At 39.0% G+C, this 22,728-nt stretch overlaps 1 protein-coding gene across 1 annotated transcript in view; it reads left to right on the top strand.

Annotated features, from left to right (window-relative positions):
• LOC136267646 (intermembrane lipid transfer protein VPS13A-like) overlaps positions 1-22,728 on the top strand; it is a 225,998-nt gene that overhangs the window by 202,508 nt on the left and 762 nt on the right. The window contains exons 18-19 of the mRNA XM_066062796.1: positions 3,672-3,757; positions 18,881-18,948. Coding sequence (XP_065918868.1) covers positions 3,672-3,757; positions 18,881-18,948 — 154 coding nt within the window. The remainder of the gene's footprint in view (positions 1-3,671; positions 3,758-18,880; positions 18,949-22,728) is intronic.

Genomic DNA, 22,728 nt, shown 5'->3' with positions numbered 1-22,728 from the left:
ACACTTCAAACTGTGGCAGCCCTGTCAAAAACATGGTGCACTCACGTCACAGCCAACAGTTCCAATTCTATGACTGCATATCGCGACTCTGTATCAGTCAAATAGCGTGACCCAGCTTGTACCAAGTGCCTGTACATCTGCTCCCTGTTGCTGTAGTACAAACCCCAAACCTTGCCTACTCGCATCCGTGCATAACCGTGTGGGCTTTGCAATGTCAAAGAATGCCAGCACTGGAGCTGTTGTGAGGCACTCCTTATCCTTCATGACTGCTTGGTCATGCTCTACTGTCCATAAGAACTCATTTTGGTGCTGAGTAGTGGGCAAAATGGTGCCATGAGCCCCGCAATTGCATTGGTACCTGAGGCTAACTGATTGACTAGGCTCATAAAGGCTCGCAGTTCTGTACGAGTGGTGGGTGTGGGAAACTGTGAAATAGCTGCTGTGATTAAAGAGTCCAACTGGTACCCCTCTGGGGACAGACAAAAACCTGCAAAAGTGACCTCTGTACAATAAAACTTCCACTTCTCCTTGTTGATAGAGATTTGCCTTTTCTTACATCGCTGTAAAAACTGCTTAACACGAATCATATGTTGTTGTGGATCCTTGTCAAAAATAACTGTATCATCAAGACACATGGTAGTGTGTCGTGCGGCCCAAGAAGCCGGCGCGTAACACCCGTGAGTATATTGACAGGAAGAAAGAAAACGCAATTTTCGCACCTCCATAGCTCTGTGTTTCCTTGATGAAACAAGACGATTTTTGCTGTGGACATGCCCTCCAACTGCAGCACTCCACATTCCAAATTTGAGCGAAATCGCTTCATGCGTTCCCGAGATATGCAACTTCAAAAATTGGCTCAGTTTCTTCATTTTTTTCTTCTTATTTTTCTTTTTCTTGTCACACACTTACAAAAACTGCTATAAAATGCGAACGCCACATCCGATTGCCTTGAAATTTGGCACACAGAAGGGGGATATAAAGGCGCATCTCGGTACCAACTTTGGCTGGAATACGATAAACAGGCAAAGAGTTATGAGCGATTATTCACGAAAAATAACACCGATATGTTGTCACGCCTACAGGGTAAACCGCGTATGGGAAGAAGCTGAAAAACGGTGGGTGAATAGGTTAACTATTGAACCTCAAACCTTTCGTGGTTTGAAAGAAATCAAGCTAAAAAACAGGAAGATACAACGAAAAAACCAACAGTGTGTAACAATTATGCAATCGAGATTAGCTAATAAAAAAACGACTGCTTGCCACGCCTACCAGATAAACCGCTTGGGGTAATGCTTTGAAAATCGTTGCACAGATGGAGTAATCATCTTAGAAAGGATCATCAGTGGTGTAGAAGAATCAGACTTAAAGCCACGGAGTTATAACACGAAATCCAACTTGGTGCAGCAAGTGCGAGATCGAGATACTCTAATAGAGCAGTCATCCTAATAGAGCAGTCACCCTGAAGAGAATTCAAGAGATCAGCTAGAAACAAGAAACCTGTATAGAGATCAGCTACACACAAGTCACCCTGTAGAGAGATCAGCTAGAAGAAGTTAACTTGTAGGGAGTTCATGCAACTATGAAAAGAGATAGTTCAGCTAGAAGAAATCACCTTGTAGAGTTCAGCTACAAACAAATCGCCCTGTGGAGAGATCAATAGAAGAAGTTACCTTGCAGAGAGTTCAGCTACAAAGAAACCATCATGTAGAGAGTTCAGCTACAAACAAATCTCCCTGTAGAGAGATTAGCTAGAAGAAGTTACCTTGTAGAGAGTTCAGCTACAAAGAAACCATCATGTAGAGAGTTCAGCTACAAACAAATCACCCAGTAGAAAGATCAGCTAAAAGAGGTCACCTTGTAGAGAGTTCAGTTACAAAGAAACCACCATGTAGAGAATTCAGCTACAAACTAGTGACCCTGTAAAGACATCAGCTATAAGAAGTTACCTTGTAGAGAGTTCAGCTACAAAGAAACCATTATTTAAAGAGCCCAGCTGCAAACAAATCACCTATACAGAATTCAGCTACAAACAAATCACCATGTAGAGAGATCAGCTAGAAGAAGTTATCTTGTAAATAGTTCAGCTACAAACAAATCACCCTGTAGAGAGATCAGCTAGAAGAAGTTAACTTGTTCAAAGTACTTCACTCCATCTTTAATATTTCTCTGTACAATCATCCATTCTTCATCACAGTCCCTATCACAGTAGACATCAAGGAGACCCAGTGTGAAGGGTGATCCACTACTACAATTCCATACTAACTGATAGATACCAGAAGGAGCTTTATAACGTGGCAGGTCAGCAAGATCACAGTAACTTCTAATGGTTGGAGTACATTTTATACACTTCTGGTTATATTGCTGGAGGAGGTCATCACAGGATTGATCAGCATTAGTAGCCAGTAGTGAGCTGACTAGTATGAGCAGTATGACTAGTTGACTCCTCATATCTACCATACTGTATAGTTGATCAGTTAATGTGAACTAGCAGTAGTTGATGTTATTTATACTAACAATATTGCTGATGTCAGTTGTGCTAATAATAGTAACATACCTCACTACGGGAGACCTTAGCAATGTGAAATGCTCCAATTTATACCCTAAACTGTTGAATGACTATATAATGGATCAGTATTGAAACCAGGTTGCTACTGCTGACCCGGATAGCAATCCGGGTCAGATCTGGATTTGACCCGGATGTGACCCAGATTATTCAGGTAGTCTCAAGCGAGTGAGACTATGTTTTGAGCGTTCGATTCGTGTTGAGTAAACGAGTAGTTATGTGATAACTAAGCCGGTAAGTTTATAATTTAAAATCAGTCAGTGAGTTTGGTTCCACATAGCTACTGTGAGTTTACAGACAGTAATTGGGTGTGGCTTCATGCATACCTAGTATTACAATTTCCTGATATATTAAAGTGGGTGTGGCTCACAAAAGTACTTTCCTGCTGGAAGACTAGACTATATACAACTCGTACAATAATCAATTAGTGGGTGTGGCTCCACATAAGCTTGCAGACAGCAATGGACACAGTTTTGTGTTACAAACTGCATTTACTAATAAATAGGCGTGGCTGAGCATATGTTTGTAACGTGATAAGTGGGTGTGGCCCACAAAAGAGCTACACGACTAGCGTTTATAAGTTTCCATGTCGTCAAACGAACAAGTTCGTTTCTCACGTGATCCAATCCGGGTCAGACCCAGATAATTTGTAAACCGGGTCGGACCCAGATGACCCGGATGACCCGACCCGGTTTCAACGCTGTAATGGATGTACCCTCAGATAAGCAGCGAGTCAATGCACATGTTACTTAGCATTTTGTTAGAGACATTTTAGTCTTAAGACAGCACAACAGTTGCAAAATAACAAAGAGAGCTATATAGTGTACAGGCCAAAATATTACAACAAATTTTGTTGGTGGTGAGCTACATGAGAGAAATTGAGTAGGAATTCAATGTCCACTAGTATAGCTGCAAATCTAGGCAACCTCCCGTGTATCAATATCACTACTACTATTACTGGTATTGTCAGTAACTGTATTAAAAGTTGTGTACTAATCTAATTGTAAAATTACTCACATATATAAACTGTCAAAGGTTGATTGATTAAATTCCAACATGGTTGTGTACAGTGATCACTAGCAGTTACAATATTATTGTTATATTACAGAGAAGGACATGGAAGCTGAGAGAGATAGTCTCTACAAAGCTATTGGATATGCTAAGGGAGAAGCCTTACAATCATTCAGCAAAGAGGTAACTGCAGTGTTATCAATTTACTTTATTTGTGGTGTTGTAGTATAATCCTTTTGGAGTATTTGTGTAATAGTTGCAACATGAGTATGACTGATATATTCGCACAAGCACAAGAGTTGTAGTCCCCAGTGCAAAGCACAAGTGTCCATGTTACAGCTAATATGTACCACTTACCTGCAAGTGTGGGAAATTGTAGGCATGCTTCGTGAGTGTATTTATATTGGGCCGTGTTAATTTCAATAGTCGATGACTTACTTACATGTAAATATATGACCTATGAAGCCCATCAATTAGTGGTCAGACAGAACAGCTGACCCAGAAACTTTCCCTTCAGCTCAGGTTCACACTCAAGATGATTTGATTCTAAATGTGGTGCAATGCCACAATAATCTTTCTTCTTATTTTTAATGAAAGACCAAAACTTTTTACAAATTGAATTTCCTTTGACAAGATTAGCAACATATCTATTATGAGCATTTCTGCATTCTCTTCTACATTCTGTTTTACTTAGTTGATATCTCTCCCAGTGTTCAGGAAGACTACTTTGTCGAGCATATCTAAAGTAACGTTTCTATTTGTGGCATAAGCGTCTAACTCTGTTAGTTATCCAAGGATGGCTGGTTGTAGATGGACAATTCTTGGAGGGTACTTTGTTTAAACAAGTGTTGCAGATGTTTTTAAAATCTTGCCATAAAGTTTCAACTGGTACTGTCACATCACACTTTTGCAAAAAATCTGAACACATATCCGAGTTGCTGGATATCACTGAGGTTTGCTTTAGACCATAGGTAAATTTTCTTTTTAATTTTTGAAGGTGATGGGATTGAAATGTAAGATTGAATGTATAGTGCCTCATGGTCACTGATGCCAGGTATGGGAAAGCATTCATTAATCATAGCTGGTCTATTTGTACAAAATATATCGAGAATGTTTCTACCTCTAGTAGGAAAGTCAACAATTTGTGTAAAACAGTAAGTTAGTATAAAATCCAAAAAAGTGGTATACAAAGGTGTTGAGTAAGAAGCAGTCGTTACAGCGTTATTACTCCAATCAACATTGGGTAAGTTTAAATCTCCTGTGATCCAAATCATTGAGTTTGGGTAGGATAGTACTAAAGATTCTAATACTTTACGTAACTCTTGAAGGTACTCTAAATCACAGTTAGGGGGTCTGTATACACAACATATAATAGTAGAACATGGACTGTTTGTAGAAACTTTACACACCACAATCTCACATTGAGAGTCAATTGATAAAGTTTCACAGGTCAAGTTATTTCTTATTGCTAAAAATACTCCCCCATAACCATCTGAGCGGTCTTTTCTAAAAACATTATAATTAGCTGGAAAATTTTCATTGGAATAGATGGATGGGACCTAGATCAGAACATGCCAAGTAACGTACCTTCTGACCACTATACTGTACCCGACAGATTCTCTTGGCCTGGAAATTAGTAGGTTAGAATCTCTACCAAAGTTGATGTAGCCATTGGAATTACATATTGAAGCCACAGTGCTTGGCTGCTATTTTTCCAATTGTTTTTATTTATTTCTATTAATGCTTTACAGCACAAATGCTGAAGGTATGTAGGACACCTGGTCCTACAGCCTGCTCAAAGACTTTAGCTACATAAGGTGTGTTTGAAAAGTTGGAGAAAGGAGAAAAAATCCATGACTCAAACCTGCAGCCATTTGTTTTACGCTAGAAACGCTTACAGGAGTCTACCAGGTGGTCAGGATGTTGTGAATGGTTAGCTTGACAATATTAGAAATCTCCCTAAATTTCCCATAGGATCATTCACTATTTATATGTGGTGAATTTATGAAGGAGTGTTTGTGTACCCATCTTCTGGTTCATAACTACACTACCTTGTTGACACAGCTGTGAATTAGAATTTGTTGTCTCTGTAGTATGAATGCTGTAGTCATGATGGGTCCATTAACAGTTGTGATACATGACTCAACAAGAAGCCTTGCCAGGGGGGTTAATAGGGTTCCATGAAACCCCCTTTTTAGAAACCTTAACTTTATTCAATGAACTGCTAACAAGTTTTTCTCAAAGTAAACCAAATCTAGTAATGTTTAACACTCACCTCTGTTACTTTGATGATAGTCAAAATCTGTCAGATCAGTAATCCATTATTTGTACTGTACTTATGGGAGGCAGTCAGTGCACCTCATCCGTATCTAACACTGTAACAGCCTGTATAACAATCCTGTTTTATAAAACTGTATGTGCATGCCATCCTAAAATAACAATGGGGGTTCTGTATGGAGAATAGCTAGGTGGAGTGAGTCCATATTGCTGATAGTGTTTGAGGACTCACTCCTAAAATTGTTGAGAAGTTGGCATCTCTGTAGTGATGAAACATTCATTTTACCTCTCTTTGCTGCAAAATTACTTGGAACTACTACACCAGCATCTTCATATGCAATAAACACCTCTAAAAATATTTGTCATATTTTAACTGTTACTAAAGGCTTCAGTTGTATTTCTAAAGGCCTACTGGTAAGGTTTAACAGTGAACCATTGCTGGAGATGAGGCTGAATAGTGATTATTTTCTAGGCAGGCAGGCAGTCACAGTCAGTCAGCAGAAAATTCCATTAAATAAAAAAATTACTGGAAGCATTTACGTAGGGTTATATTGAAGGCTGCCATGGCACTAGGAAGGCATTATAAAACTGGTTTTTGGGTGATATTTTTGGCCAGAAAAACCCAGACCTCATACAGAGGACTACTGTACTGTATCATACATTACGATAGTACTTTAGTAGGGACCACAAAGGAGTGGGTGTGTCCCATGAAAAACATCACCCAAAATCAGCCTCACTTTTCCCTGATGATGATGAGACAGTATTAGGCAAAACTAAGCCTAAGCCAGTCTTCAAATCGACCCAAAACACTTTCAACAAGTTGCTACGGATTTTTTTTTTTAATTATTAAACGGAATTTTCTACTGACTGACTGAGTAACTGACTGACTGTAACGGCTAACGCTACGGGCTTGATTTTTTCACTGTTTGATGTTACTTTGGCTCGAGAGGTGCCTTTTAGCATACCACAGTACATACAATGCATTCTTCATGGAGTCCTCCTTTGTGTCCCATTCATCTTTGCTGACAGCGAAAAGTGCCAATTTGGCGGTAGAACATGATGGCTTCCCTTCGTAACAGTAATCATTCATATTTTTTCATAGTGGCTACTTTTATTGCAGAGATGTTTTTAAACCAGGCGCACGCCCACAGCCGGCCGAAGGCCGGCTGTGGGCATGCGCCTGGTTTACTGAAATTGTTTTCGTAAAAGTGTGTGTGTGTACCTATCTATCTACCTATCTACCTATGTTTGTCCGTACGCACCCACGTGAGCAAAATCGTTTAATAACGATAAAAAGCAGCTTTTACGTAAGAAGTAAAAGTGAAATGAAGTCTGTATTAAACTTCTGCACAGGTGAACTTTGCTCTGAGGTGGTTTCTTTTCGGCGGACTAAAATACGGGTGTGGTGACTTTCCTCAGACTACCTTCCCCTTGAGGTTTTCAGGCATTTAGCAACTGAAAAACAACGGTGCAGGCCTCGTACACTGCCAGGAATAGCCTATCGCTTCGAGTTAAAAGGGGGCGTATCCCTTACGTACGCGAACGAAAATGAAGAGCAGCTTTGAGGCTTTGTCGAGAGAATTTGTGGGAAAGAACACGTTAGTCACACTATAAAACAGTTTAGAAGATAGTTTTGTACGTAATATGTTGGTAAAAGCGGTTTATTTAACAAACGCTTCCTTAGCGGTGCATAGCAACGTAATTGAACGAATTACGAATATTTCATGAATTACGAATATTTCATGAATTACGAAATACGAGAAATAGCTAATTATATTATTGCACAACCCAAACTACCCTATTGTAAAGTAGTAATACATAGTTCGTTAATTCATAGTAGTATATACTGTCTATGGTTATTCCAGATGAGTTAGCTAGCTGCATGGCGCCTGGTTTTTAGAAGTAGCACAACATCAACTTGTTCAAATAGTTCTTGATTCGTACTGCTGTGTAACGGGTTGAACATAGCTGACAACGAAGCATAATGGATACTTTACTTTTACTATTATTATTTATTATTAGCACTTTACAGTGACCAGCACTGAAGGTCTGACAGCAACATGTGCTGTAGCCTTAGGATTACCTAACCTAATTTCAGGGACTTAGACCTAATGACTTGACTTACTTACTGACTGATAAGGTGTAACAGAAAAGGGGCCAAAGTAAGGAAAAAAATCCCTCCAACCCCAGGATTCGAACTGCAGGTCACCCAATGTCTAGTCGGGGCCACACTCAGTCTTCCTCCAGGAGGGAATGGATACGACAATTGATATAACTGGGCAGGGGTTAATCTAGGGGGGCGGAGGGGCACAGGCCCCTGGGTTAGCTTTTGCCCCCTCTAGGTTTATACCTAAAGCCTTGAGAAATGGAAAGGTTTAAATTGTATGATCGAATGGTTAATATTCAATGGCATCACAGTTAAATTTCACCAAAATTAAATATATTTATACCTAAATTTTCAAAAAATTCCTGGGGGAGCATGCCCACAGACCCCCCTAGAATGCGAAGCGGCTTACTTTGCCCCCCTCCCTAGCTCAATATTCTGGGTTGAGCCCTGCTGGGTGCACCCATTTCTTTCTTTTGATGTGGTATGTATAAATTGCAGGAGAGCTTTTTGATAGTGCTGAGCAATAATATTTATAGTTCGATACTCACGATCAAAAAATCATTATCACAATATGATAATTACAGCTTACTATCGCGATATTACTGTAAGATTACTAGAAACATTGTTACCAAGCTTATTTAACTGTTTTGTAACTCTATAGGCTTGCTTATTCGCGAAATGTTTGGTTACAAGGCTATAACAAGCTGTGTATATTTATCGGCCGCCCACGCAATTAGTTGATTGCTTCGCGAAGGGTCTACAATACCACTAAAAATGCTGCTTGAGAAGCTGGCTTAGCTGTTTTATAACTACTTGGCTTGCTTTGTCATGAGAAAGTTGTAGAAATATCGGCCGCTCACACAATTAATTACATAATTGATGCACTAACAAGACTACCAAGCAAATAGTAATCTATGATGGCAGGGGTGGTGGAACAGGCCAAAGGAGCCAGGCCAGTTGTATAAAGTTGAAGACAAAAAAAAAAGGTCACTACATGCTGACAATAGCTGTTCTCCACCTATATAGCTAGCTACTTAATTAGTAACTAAAACATAGTATAATAATGTAAAATATACTGTATTTGTAAAAAATTTCAAGGTGGAAAATTTTCGTAGATTTCATAGATCACCTTACATACAAACATTTTCCTCCAAATCAGCAAATAAAAAGTTTCCTCCAAATCTTGCCATAGTCATTCATCTACAAAAGTTTCTACCTTGAAACTTTTGATGTATATGGTATGCTCTCCTTGCTCTCTTGGGCTTCTAAACTATAAAATTTTCCTGGAGGCAAGTCCCCATCCAGACTAGGAGTGTGAAATTTATATTATTGCGATAACGTACCTCATTATCACGATTATCATGATGCTTGACTACGTATACTAATTAGATACTATAAATGTCTCCAATAAATTATCACTGTGTCACTCATTATACAGTTGTGCTTGCTTTATAGCTACATCAAGACACACGGTAGTATGTCGTGCGGCCCAAGAAGCCGGCGTGCCACCCGTGAGTATATTAACAGGAAGAAAGAAAACGTAATTTTCACACCTATGTAGCTCTGTGATCCCTTATCCGATTGGAACCAAATTTGCTAGAGGTGCCGGCCAGTAAGGGGAGTCTACACACCAAATTTGAAGAAATCGCTCCAACCATTTCCGAGATACGAGCGAACAAAATTTTGTTTTAATTTCTTTGTTTTTTTCTTCTTCTTCATTTCGCACACTTCACAAAATCCGCCATAAAACACGAATGCGTGCTCGGATCAGGCTGAAATTTGGCACACTTAAAGGGCTCATTAAGGCGGATCTGTGTACCAACTTTGGTAAGAATCCGAACATTAACAGAGTTATGACCGATTATTTGCGTAAAATAAGGTCAAAGGTCTGTCACGCCTACAGGGTAAACTCCTTTGAGGAATCAGTTGAAAATTGCTATGTAGATGGAGCAACCATCGTAGGAGTGCCTTTTTGTGGTTTGAAAGGAATCGGGATAAAGACCACGGAGATATGACACAAAACCCGACCTGTGTCAAAATTACGCGATCGATTTTTATGAATAAAAAACTATTAGTTTTCGTGTCTATCAGGCAAACCGCTTAGAGCAATGAGCTGAAAATCAGTATGTAGCTGGAATAATCATCATAGAAAGTCCTTGCAGTAGTACAGAAGAATTGGATTACAAACCACTGAGTTATGATTCGAAAGGCAACTACGTGTAGCAAATGCGAGATCGAGATACTCTAATAGAACAGTCACCCTAATAAAGCATTCAGCTGCATTTATAATTTATTACATTGCAAATTATTCTGTAGGGAATTCAGTTACAAACAAGTCACCCTGTAGTCAGATCAGCCAGAAGAAGGTACCTAATAGAGAGTTCAGCTACAAAGAACCATCATGTAGAGAGTTCAGCTCAAACAAATTGCCCTGTAGAGAGATCAGCTAGAAGAAGTTACCTTGTAGAGAGTTCAGTTACAAAGAAACAATCATGCAAAGTGTTCAGCTACAAACAAATCACCCAGTAGAAAGTTCCGCTATGAACAGATCACACTGTAGAGAGTTCAGTTAGAAACAAGTCATGTTGTAGAGAGATCAAGTAACCTTGTAGAGAGTTCAGCTACAAAGAAACCACCATGTAAGAGAGTTCAGCTGCAAACAAATCACCTGTAGAGAGTTCAGCAGGAACAAGTCACCCTGTACAGAGATCAGCTAGAAACAAGTCACCCTGTAGAGAATTCAGCTACAAACAAATCACCCTGTAGAAAGATCAGGTAGAAGAAGTTACCTTGTAGAGAGTTCAGCTGCAAACAAATCCCCTGTAGAGAGTTCAGCTAGAAACAAGTCACCCTGTAGAGAGATCAGCTAGAAACAAGTCACCCTGTAGAGAGTTCAGCTAGAAGAAGTCACATTGTAGAGAGTTCAGCTACAAAGAAACTACCATGTAGAAAGTTCAGCTGCAAACAAATCACCCTGTAGAAAGATCAGCTAGAAGAAGTTACCTTGTAGGGAGTTCAGCTACAAACAGATCACCCTGTAGAGAGTTCAGCTACAAACAAATCACACTGTAGAGAGTTCAGTTACAAAGAAACCACAATGTAGAGAGTTCAGCTGCAAAAAAAATCAATCACTCTGTAGAGAGTTCAGCTAGAAAAAGTCACCTTGTAGAGAGTTCAGCTGCAAATAATCACCCTGTAGAGAATTCAGCTACAAACAAATCACCCTGTAGAAAGATCAGCTAGAAGAAGTTACCTTGTAGAGAGTTCAGCTACAAAGAAACCACCATGTAGAGAGTTCAGCTGCAAACAAATCACCTGTAGAGAGTTCAGCTAGAAACAAGTCACCTTGTAGAGAGATCAGCTAGAAACAAGTCACCCTGTAGAGAGTTCAGCTAGAAGAAGTTACCTTGTAGGGAGTTCAGCTACAAACAAATCACCCTGTAGAGAGTTCAGCTACAATGAAATCATCATGTAGAGAGTTCAGCTACAAACAAATCATCCTGTAGAGAGTTCAGCTATGAAAAGATCACCCTGTAGAGAGTTCAGCTAGAATAAGTCACCTTTTAGAGAGTTCAGCTACAAAGCTACCATCATGTAGAGAGTTCAGCTGCAAAAAAAATCAATCACTCTGTAGAGAGTTCAGCTAGAAGAAGTCACCCTGTAGAGAGTTCAGCTGCAAATAAATCACCCTGTAGAGAATTCAGCTACAAACAAATCACCCTGTAGAAAGATCAGCTAGAAGAAGTTACCTTGTAGAGAGTTCAGCTACAAAGAAACCAGAGTTCAGTTGCAAACAATCACCTGTAGAGAGATCAGCTAGAAACAAGTCACCCTGTAGAGAGTTCAGCTAGAAGAAGTCACATTGTAGAGAGTTCAGTTACAATGAAACTCCCATGTAGAGAGTTCAACTGCAAACAAATCACCCTGTAGAGAACTCAGCTACAAACAAATATGCCCTGTAAAAAGATCAGCTAGAAGAAGTTACCTTGTAGAGAGTTCAGCTACAAAGAAACTAGAGTTCAGCTGCAAACAAATCACCTGTAGAGAGTTCAGCTAGAAACAAGTCACCCTGTAGAGAGTTCAGCTGCAAACAAATCACCCTGTAGAGAACTCAGCTACAAACAAATATGCCCTGTAAAAGATCAGCTAGGAGAAGTTGCCTTGTAGAGAGTTCAGCTACAAACAAATCACCTGTAGAGAGTTCAGCTACAAACAAGTCACCCTGTAGAGAGATCAGCTAGAAAACAAGTCACCTTGTAGAGAGTTCAGCTAGAAGAAGTCACATTGTAGAGAATTCAGCTACAAAGAAACTACCATGTAGAGAGTTCAGCTGCAAACAAATCACCCAGTAGAAAGTTCAGCTATGAACAGATCACCCTGCAGAGAGATCAGTTAGAAACAAGTCACCCTGTAGAGAGTTCAGCTAGAAGAAATTACCTTGTAGAGAGTTCAGCTACAAAGAAACCACCATGTGGAGAGTTCAGCTGCAAACAATTCACCCAGTAGAAAGTTCAGCTATGAACAGATCACCCTGTTGAGAGTTCAGTTAGAAACAAGTCATCCTGTAGAGAGATCACCTAGAAGTATCACCTTGTAGAGAGTTCAGCTACAAACAAATCACCTGTAGAGAGTTCAGCTACAAACAAATCACCCTGTAGAGAGATCAGCTAAAAGAAATCACCTTGTAGAGAGTTCAGTTGCAAAGAAACCACCATGTAGAGAGTTCAGCTGCAAACAAATCACCTGTAGAGAGTTCCGCTAGAAACAAGTCACCCTGTAGAGAGATCAGCTAGAAACAAGTCACCCTGTAGAGAGTTCAGCTAGAAGAAGTCACATTGTAGAGAGTTCAGCTGCAAATAAATCACCCTGTAGAGAATTCAGCTACAAACAAATCACCTGTAGAGAGTTCAGCTAGAAACAAGTCACCCTGTAGAGAGATCAGCTAGAAACAATTCACCCTGTAGAGAGTTCAGCTAGAAGAAGTCACATTGTAGAGAGTTCAGCTACAATGAACCTCTCATGTAGAGAGTTCAGCTGCAAACAAATCACCCTGTAGAGAACTCAGCTATGTACAAACAAATATGCCCTGTAAAATATCAGCTAGAAGAAGTTACCTTGTAGAGAGTTCAGCTACAAAGAAACCACCATGTAGAGAGTTCAGCTGCAAACAAATCACCCAGTAGAAAGTTCAGCTATGGACAGATCACCCTGTTGAGAGTTCAGTTAGAAACAAGTCATCCTGTAGAGAGATCACCTAGAAGTATCACCTTGTAGAGAGTTCAGCTACAAACAAATCACCTGTAGGGATTTCAGCTACAATCAAATCACCCTGTAGAGAGTTCAGCTACAAAGAAATCATCATGTAGAGAGTTCAGCTATGAAAAGATCACCCTGTAGAGAGTTCAGCTATAAGAAGTCACCTTTTGGAGAGTTCAGCTACAAATTAAAGCAACTACCGTGTAGAGAGTTCAGCTGCAAACAAATCACCCTGTAGAGAATTCAGCTACAAACAAATCTCCCTGTAGAGAGACCAGCTAGAAACAAGTCACCTTGTAGACAGATCAGCTAGAAGAAGTTACCTTGTAGAGAGTTCAGCTGCAAACAAATCACCCTGTAGAGAATTCAACTACAAACAGATAGCCCTGCAGAGAGTTCAGCTAGAGTCAAGTCACCCTGTAGAGAGAATCCTGTAAAGAGCTTATCTACATACAAACAGATCACCCTGGAGAGAGTTCAGCTACATTTCAAGTCACCCAGTAGAGAGATCAGCTGCAAATTATCCTGTGGGGATTAATTGACATGTAATAAATATATGCAAGAGTTCATAATATAATGAACTCTTGATATATGCATTATATATATAATTTGTACATTTACTGATAAAATCAGAATGAGTTAAAGTATTTATAAAATCTGCTTCATCTTTTTCTTTTTCCTGTGGTAAAGAAACATATATAGGTTGAAAAGTCCCAAAGCTGGCCATAGGCCGGCTTTGGGGTATACAAATACAAAAAGAAGTGAAATCTAATCAAAAACAGCCAAGCTGTAAAAAAAGGAGTGCGGCCCTTGAAAAGGCTATGGTGAAAAAGATGTGAAATCCAAGGTGGCGGCCAAGAAATGGCTGTGATGGTAGGTTAATGGTAAAAATTTTAATAATGACAATTCTGGTGAATTTTGTGCCAATTGACCAAGCGGCACCAAATTCACCTGAATTGTCGTTATTAAAATTTTTACCATTAACCTACCATCACAGCCATTTCTTGGCCGCCACCTTGGATTTCACATCTCGCCACCTTGGATTTCACATCTTTTTTCACCATAGCCTTTTCAAGGGCCGCACTCCTTTTTTTACAGCTTGGCTGTTTTTGATTAGATATATAGTATCAAAAAATTAAAAGTGTTCAATAGAATTATACCTGGAATTGTATCACTTCAGGTTGGTCACATGTAGTTTACAGATGTATCCAGAAATTTCCTATTATTGTGACAATGCGATAATGAAAATTGTCGCAATAATAATAATAACTTTTCACAATAATCAATCATTCATGATTATCGCATAGCACTACCCCAGACCCCCCAAGAATAACAACATAATCATGTTTAATAAATAATCTTATAATTATGTTTCAAATTCCATTGTGCAATTTCACTGTCAAAGTTGGCCCCCTCACTCTTTGGCCTGTTCCACCTCCCTTGGAACAAATGGAAAATTGGTCTGTGGATAATCCACCCACCATCAATCCACCCACCATCAATCCACCTACCATCAATCCACCCACCATCAATCCACCCACCATCAATCCACCCACCATCAATCCACCCACCATCAATCCACCCACCATCAATCCACCCACCATCAATCCACCCACCATCAATCCACCCACCATCAATCCACCCACCATCAATCCACCCACCATCAATCCACCCACCATCAATCCACCCACCATCAATCCACCCACCATCAATCCACCCACCATCAATCCACCCACCATCAATCCACCCACCATCAATCCACCCACCATCAATCCACCCACCATCAATCCACCCACCATCAATCCACCTACCATCAATCCACCCACCATCAATCCACCCACCATCAAGAGTATAAAATGAGGAGGGAGAGTGTCAAACTGTGCTTTACACTGTGAAATATGAGCCTGTTAAGTCCTATGACATCATTCAAACAGCTCGGTGATTTGTGTTGATCGGTAGCTAATTATAAGTGCAGTGGGCACATTGTATATGTGACTACCAAGTAAAAGAACGGTGTACTCGAGAAAAATATGGCACATCATGTAGAGGAACAAGAGAAAGATGCAAGCAACTAACCTGGAAAGCATACATCAAGGTTTCATCATGGTCGAGATTTCATTCAAGATTTCACCATGGTCAAGATTTCATAAAGTATTAAATCTGAGTAATCAACAGCGGGTCAGAGAAACGGAGGTATGTGAATTACTTTACGGGCTCATTTTTTGCAGTTTATAACATAGTTCAACACTCTCCCTCTGCAGTATATACTCTTTCATCATGCCTTTTGTTTCAATGAATTGATGTAGCAGCTACAAGATACGTATAATATCAAAGCCAAGCATGTGCAAAATTCTATATCAAGATACACTAATAGCACAGTCACCTAAGTGAATGTTCAGCAAATGACTTTTGTGACCATCTTAGCAAAAACCCGACTTGGCATGCATATTGAGAAAATAGAAATTTAAAAAATTTATAAAATTACACATGCTACAAAAATATATACTCAAGTTTTTATCGGCCATTACTCAGAGAAGGAAGACTCAAATTGATTAACACTATACACCATCTTACTCGCCTGCTCATGGAGAGTTCAAAATCTTTGTTTCATTTCTGTAGTCCCAATGGTGTGCGTGGCACATGCTTTTATTTACAATGCAGTAAATGTAAGTGAGATCGTCTTCATTTCTTCAACTAAACTGCCTTCATACCCATATGCGTAAGTAACTACAGGGCAAACACTATACCTTGGCTGATTTGCTACTCCATGGTGAATATTAAGCCAAATTGCAATGTTGCAAATGGAAGTTAAGATTGCGAATGTAAGCACCTGTAGTTTATTTTCAGTATAGTTGCTGTACAAATCGATTATCTTGCTCCTCTTACTGTCTAGTACTATAATTCCAAAATACTCACCTGAAACTTAGATGATCCATTCCTTGGATACTGCAGACAACACTGAGAAATTTTAAAAAAAATTGGAAGGTGTGCGAACAAGTCGGGTTTTTGCTGAGAGTCACATTTGAAAAAAAAATCTATACCAAAACAGCCTAGTTATAAAAAAAGGGTTCAGCCCAAAATCCAGGATGTAAAGAGATGTGAAATTAAGGTGGCGGCCAAGAAATTGCTGTGATAGCTTGGCTGTTTTGGTATAGATATCACTTCTTTTTGTATTTGTATACTCCAAAGTTGGCCTGTGGCCAGCTTTGGAGCTTTTTTTAGTTCTTTACTGCAGAAAGGAGGAAGAGATCAAGAGCTGATTTTTTATGGATATTCCCAATTCTTGCTTACCGTATGGCGGGTTTTTATAGCAAGGAATTAAGTTTAGCGTTGGGGGTCATTCACTAAACTTTAATTCGTGAGAATTTTGGCGCTGTGATAATAACGTCACTGCGTGATTTAGTCTAAGGTCACAGCTTCGATCACTAAGCTCTCTGAAAAGATACGTTTGCCCAAGAGATAAAGCTGTGAACAGTTAATGTGAGTCAAAGCAAGATGTACAGATAAGGAAAGGTGCACGTGACCTGGACTAACTAATGGTTCGAACTAAAAAATGATTGCAATGTAACCTGCAGGCCTGCTAGCAAGGTCCAGTTTTGTATTAAATCTTTCTCCCAGCCCATGCAGAACTATGTGTAACGATGGATACAACCGGGGATGCAAAAGACAGCAGACAAAGCAATGCAACGGTTGCGTGTACGCCGCCATGCACCACGAATCACTTTGTTTTCACTTTGGTAGTTGAAACAAACCTGTTTTGTACTTGTTACAAGTGTTACCACATTGGATTTTTGCATGTACCTTAAAAGCAAGATTTAAATTTTAGCATTGCTATTCAATCGCTAAATTTTCTGCCACTATTTTTTAATTTTGCAGGAAATTTCAGACTCTACAATAACCCGCTATACAGTATAATGATGCAATTTATTTTAGAATTAATGCTGTATGAAATTATCACATGAACTCTCTCATACAGCTTGGCTTGTTAGTAACTGAACTCTCTGCAGATCACAAACTGTCTACAGGGTGAATTGTTGTAGCTGAACTCCCTACAGAGTGACTTGTTGTTGTATATACAGGGTGGTTTATAACAGTTGAATTCTCTTGTAAGATAACTGAATGCTCTAATAGAGTACGCATTTCTTAGCTGACTACTCTATTAGGGTGACTGCACTATTAGAGTATCTCAATGGTACACATAGTTGGTTTTTGAATTCAATGGCTTTAAATCCAATTCTTTTGAAAAGCCTTTCTAAGATAATTAATCTGTACATCGATTTTCAGCACATTCCCCAGAGTGGTTTGTCCAGTAGGCGTGACAAACGATCAATTAGCAAATCCCAATCATGTGCACATTGTTTTTTTTTGTTTGTTTGTTTGTTTTTGCTGTATCTTCATGGTCTTTAACTCAATTTCTTTCAAACCGCAAAAGGTTTGAGGTTCAATAGTTGACCCATCCATGTACTGAATTTCAGCTTCTTGCTATAAGGGTTTGCCCTGTAGACGTGACAGAATATTGGTGTTATTCTTTTGTTAATAACTCTGCAACCTTTAATTGTATTCCAACCAAACTTGGTGCCAAGATTTTATGTACGCCAAATTTCAAGGCAATCCAACAACAGGTTTACGATTTATAGCAGGATTTGTAAGTGTGTGAAAAGAACAAGGGGAAAACAAAGAAATTAAGTCAATATTTAAAGTCCTGTATTTTAGAAATGCTTGAGACAATTTTGCTCAAATTGGTATGTGGACTACTAAAGGTGGAGGGCATTTCCATAACAAAATTGTCTTGTTTCGTAAAGGAATCACAGAGTCTTCCTGTCAAACTGTGGTGTCTGTTTTTCGGCTACCACACATACCGTGTGGGTTCTAAAACACAAGCCTATAAACCGCCAATAAAATAACAGAATCGCAGAAGCCATTTAAGTGTAACCAAAGTATAGTCGATCAAATAGGCTTACAATAGAAGCTTATGTACAACAGTAATAACATTTTGAATAACCAACCAGCATTACTAGTACGTACTACGTATATGAAGCCCTTTAGGTACAACAACTAACGAAATAAATGGTATATATAAGTAGCCAATCAAGGATTATGCAATCATTAGTTAGAGGTTAATGGTCTAATGGGTGGAGCAAAGAAAACGAAGCAGCTTTTACTGCTGAATTACAATTTATCTTACCAATAAATTATCACAAGGGGTACTATGATCATACTGGAGAATGTGATGATCTCTTCAATTACACAAAGAGAGAGTTTTGGCTTGATTGATAGTGTAATATTCAAGGCAATAATCTAAGGCAATAATCTTTCTCTCTCTGAGAGCATCACCTGCATCAAGGACTATTACATATATGGTTGTAGTCTAAAAGTGGTAGGGTCATGAAACCAATACTCCACAATAACAACTTCTTTCTCACCTTTACTTGCTTTTGTACATATGTATCTTCACAAATTAAAATGACAATGTAGAACTGTTCAACAAGGCCTGGAGGGTACATCTAAACGCTGTATCAGTCATAAACCATTTATGGTTATGCACGCATCTTCAAGCCAAGAAAAGGTATTACAAGATTACAAACGTATAATTATTATGGTGACTTATAAGATGAATAGAAATTAGTGTATGTAGCTACAATGATGAAATTACATGTGTTTTTCAGTACGTGGCCCACAGAATTAACTTCTCACTTCATAAAGTCACTGTGGAACTGTATAATGGAAAAGACAGGTGAGTTGAGTGTTGTTGAAGAATAATTGACCATATACTAAATGTTGTACATACATACCTGTCAAATTCCGATGTATTTCATGTCTGTGTATTTGTATGCTTCAAGATTGACTCAGAGGTTTTGTTACTAAAATTTGTTGTGCAAGAAAGAAAACTACATAAAAATCAAGAAATAGCTGTTTAGTATCTACATGTATGTCTAGTAGGGCTGCGCGATATTATCGTTTTAACGATATATCGCGATATTTTGAGAGTATCGATATTGTGATATTTTGTTATTAACTATCGTGATACCATGCCTATACATTTACTGTCATTAAAAACTCATTTGTTATGGCTAAGAATCCTTGTAAGTGATAAAGCCTATCTACCTGGTTATCCCTGCAGAGTCTACCTGGTTATCCCTGCAGAGAGGTGTGAACACCATAACATAACCTCAAAACATGTTACAATAGCTGTTACTGTAAACAAGGATGATAGTGGCCAGTTTGGTACTACCTTTAAGGACTTCCTGCAGTAATACTGAGCAATACACTATGTAGTACCAGCTATGATTGACTTATGTGTAAGTATCGTGAACTATTCAGTATCATGAATAGTGGCTTTAGTATCGATCATGATACTAAAATGGCAGTATCGCTCAGCCCTAATGTCTAGGCCATCCTCCTGTGAAAGTTTGTCCTTCAGAATGTATAGTTACCTAACATGCTACAACTTGTACATATTTCATGAGTCTTACATGAAAAATAAGCAGCTGTATAGAGCTTATTCAGGGGATGTGGTAATTATTTCTCGAAGCGCCTCGTAATATATCGACGTCATTTTGAGTGGGGATGTATGAGTATGTTGTTTAAGCAATGAAGCACTGAAGAAAACTAATGAAGAGCTTGTGTTGAAGTGTGCTGGGTTAGAACAACAATTGTCTGAAGTTTGCAAGGAGAAAGAGAAATTAGAGGAAAGGGTAGCATCCCTGTCTAAACAAGTGTTAAACGAAGCAACATTGAAAGATGATGCTAAGAAGGTTAAGTATATTACAGAGTTGCCAAGTTTGCAGTTTTGAAGGCCATCTATAACTTGGCTGCAAAGGATTTGCCAGAGTCAACAGATTGTCCAGCATTATCTGACATTGCTAATAAATTGCAGCTAAATGTTGGAGACCTAGACCTTGCATACAGATTTAGAATCAGTCAAGCTAGCGTTTCAAGGTACGTATATTCACAAGTGGGTAGATATCCTGTACACCAGAATGTCCTTTCTTGTCCATTGGCCCAAGCGTCTAGAGATCATGAAAACTATGCTAAATGACTTTCAAAAGCACTTTAGGAAATGTGTTATAATTGTTGATTGTTTTGAGGTGTTTATTGAATGTCCATGCTCCTTACTGGCAGGGGCACAAACCTACTCCAATTACAAGAAGCACAGCACAGTCAAGTTTTTAATTGGCATTAACCCCCAAAGGTCTGTAGCATTTATTTCTAAGGGATGGGAGGAAGAGTGTCAGATGTTCACTTGACTGATAACTGTGGTTTACTTAAGAAAGCTCTTACCTGGTGATGTGATCTTAACAGATAGAGAGTTCACTGTTCAGAATTTTGTCAGACTATATTGTGCAGAGCCCACCATATACGAAAGGCAAGAGCCAGCTCAGCAAAAGAGAGATAGAAAATGCCTGCTAACTATCACATGTGTACATACATGTTGAACACGTCACTGGTATTATAAGACAGAGTTCTCCATTTTACACTCTACTCTTACGATCAGCGTAATAGCCAGTAGTGTTGATGATGGTATATCATTCATTGACAAGATAGTCGCTATTTGTTGTGCTTTATGTAATTGTTGTGATTCTGTCGTACCTTCTGATTAGTACAAAAATGATATTGTACAAACAGACTCACCAGTATTATAAGTTACAGTTTATTAATTTCTAACATGATTATGTACAACCTTTTTTGCTTTTCCTTTTTTGGATTTGTGGCATTCTGGACAGTACCACTTTCCTTTAGATGCATGACTATTTTCAGGCATGAAAAATAGAACCAGTGTATGGGACAATGTTCATTGTCACAACCTATCATAGCTCCATAATATTCACCTTTTTTACAATAACACCCTACTTGTTCTTCATGAAACATCATACTTCTGAACAGTCTGTTCTTCACTTAGGCTTGTCTTTTAACCACTTCCCCACAAGTTCTGGCAATATTGCCAACTTCACAAATGGAGCTGCATACAAAATCAGCATATTCAACTTAACATATTTTCATGGACCTGGTAATAGTATGCATGATCTTCTTTCAGCTGAAGACTATCACCATTTTCCTCTAAACAGAAAGATCCTTGGGTAGCTGCCTCTTTAAATGATGCTTCTTTTCAACAAAAGGGACCTTTGATCTCTAAAATGCCAGGTTCGTGGCACAAGCAGTTGACTATCCCATCAGGTGTAGCACCAAAAAGGGGGAATGATGTAATGCCAGACTTGGTGACAAAGAAGTTGTCATGGTTTTTGCCACGTGGCTCCACATACTTCTGCCTTGCTATGTTCTCATGCTCACAACCATACTTACATGCAACTGGCATTGCCTTGTAAGTTTCAGGATAACAAATCGATGAGACTAAGGATAAAGATGGTTGTGAGCTGTCTGTATGTAATACCTGTCTCAACTTTGAAACTTTAACAAGTCCCGCTCATTGTTGGTACCACAGACGAAGTTCTAGTCATCTCCTCAACTTGCTGGGCCTGGCTAAATGAAAACTACACTGCTTCATAAGTTTCCTCACACTTCAGAAACAATTCTGGATGTGACAATGTTGAAAATGTTACACAGAGTGGAGATCTATGAGTGGCTTCATCACTTTCCCTGCCTCATATAAAGGTATGTACACCTCATTACAGCTAGCTATCAGTGATAAAATAACAGGGCTACCTCCGGCTATGACAATTCTTCAAAAAAAGCATCCTTGTTGTCTTCATTTGGTATCGATACTAGTGGTGTTCTCTTGTACCTCATTAGCACTAGAGGAGCTGTCAGGTTCAGTGGTTTCATCAAGTGTTTACATTTCTGTGTAGGAGATGAAAATCAATTTGTGCTATCTGTGCAAATGGCACTGATCGAAATGATGGTGGTAACCATGTGATGTGCACATAATCTGACTCTTTAGCTCTGTGTTAGTTTGTGCTGCAAACAACAAAGTAGCAATGTGAGAACAGGCCCCTCCTAATCCAGCCATGTGCACACACATTACTTCACCATCATTCTTTGTAGTCACCCAAACCTTAACTACTGGTACAGTCAGATGCCAAGAATGCATCACCAGTGCCATTAACAATGGCGGATCCAGGATGGGGCATTTGGGGCAAATGCCCCCCCCCCTTCAAGAAATTGCATACAAGATCGAGATACTCTAATAAAGCAGTCACAACGTTCATGAGGCAGTGCAGCTTACCTATGAAGCTATAAATAGGATTTTATTTTACATAACATACATGATATAATATATTTGGTAAAGGATAACTAGCTATTATTGTTGCGACCTCTTTTTTTTTTTTTTTTTGCTCTTCAACTTTTTTCAGCAAGGTGCCCCCCCCTCTTTCCAAACTCTGGATCCGCCCCTGATTAATACAATAACCTTTGGTCTATGGCAAGAAACAACAACTATGTTGGTTACCCATCCATTGACAAGGAAATTGAACGCTTCCATACTTCTGTATGCCTTGAGCTGTTCATAAGTACAGTAGCTTGTTGTATTAAATTATAAACATCTGCGTAAGTTATTGCT

Source organism: Dysidea avara, chromosome 9 (genome assembly GCF_963678975.1).
Source record: "Dysidea avara chromosome 9, odDysAvar1.4, whole genome shotgun sequence".
NCBI lineage: Eukaryota > Metazoa > Porifera > Demospongiae > Dictyoceratida > Dysideidae > Dysidea > Dysidea avara.
Note: the sequence above shows the minus strand (reverse complement) of the source record. Positions and strands in the feature narration are given on the sequence as shown.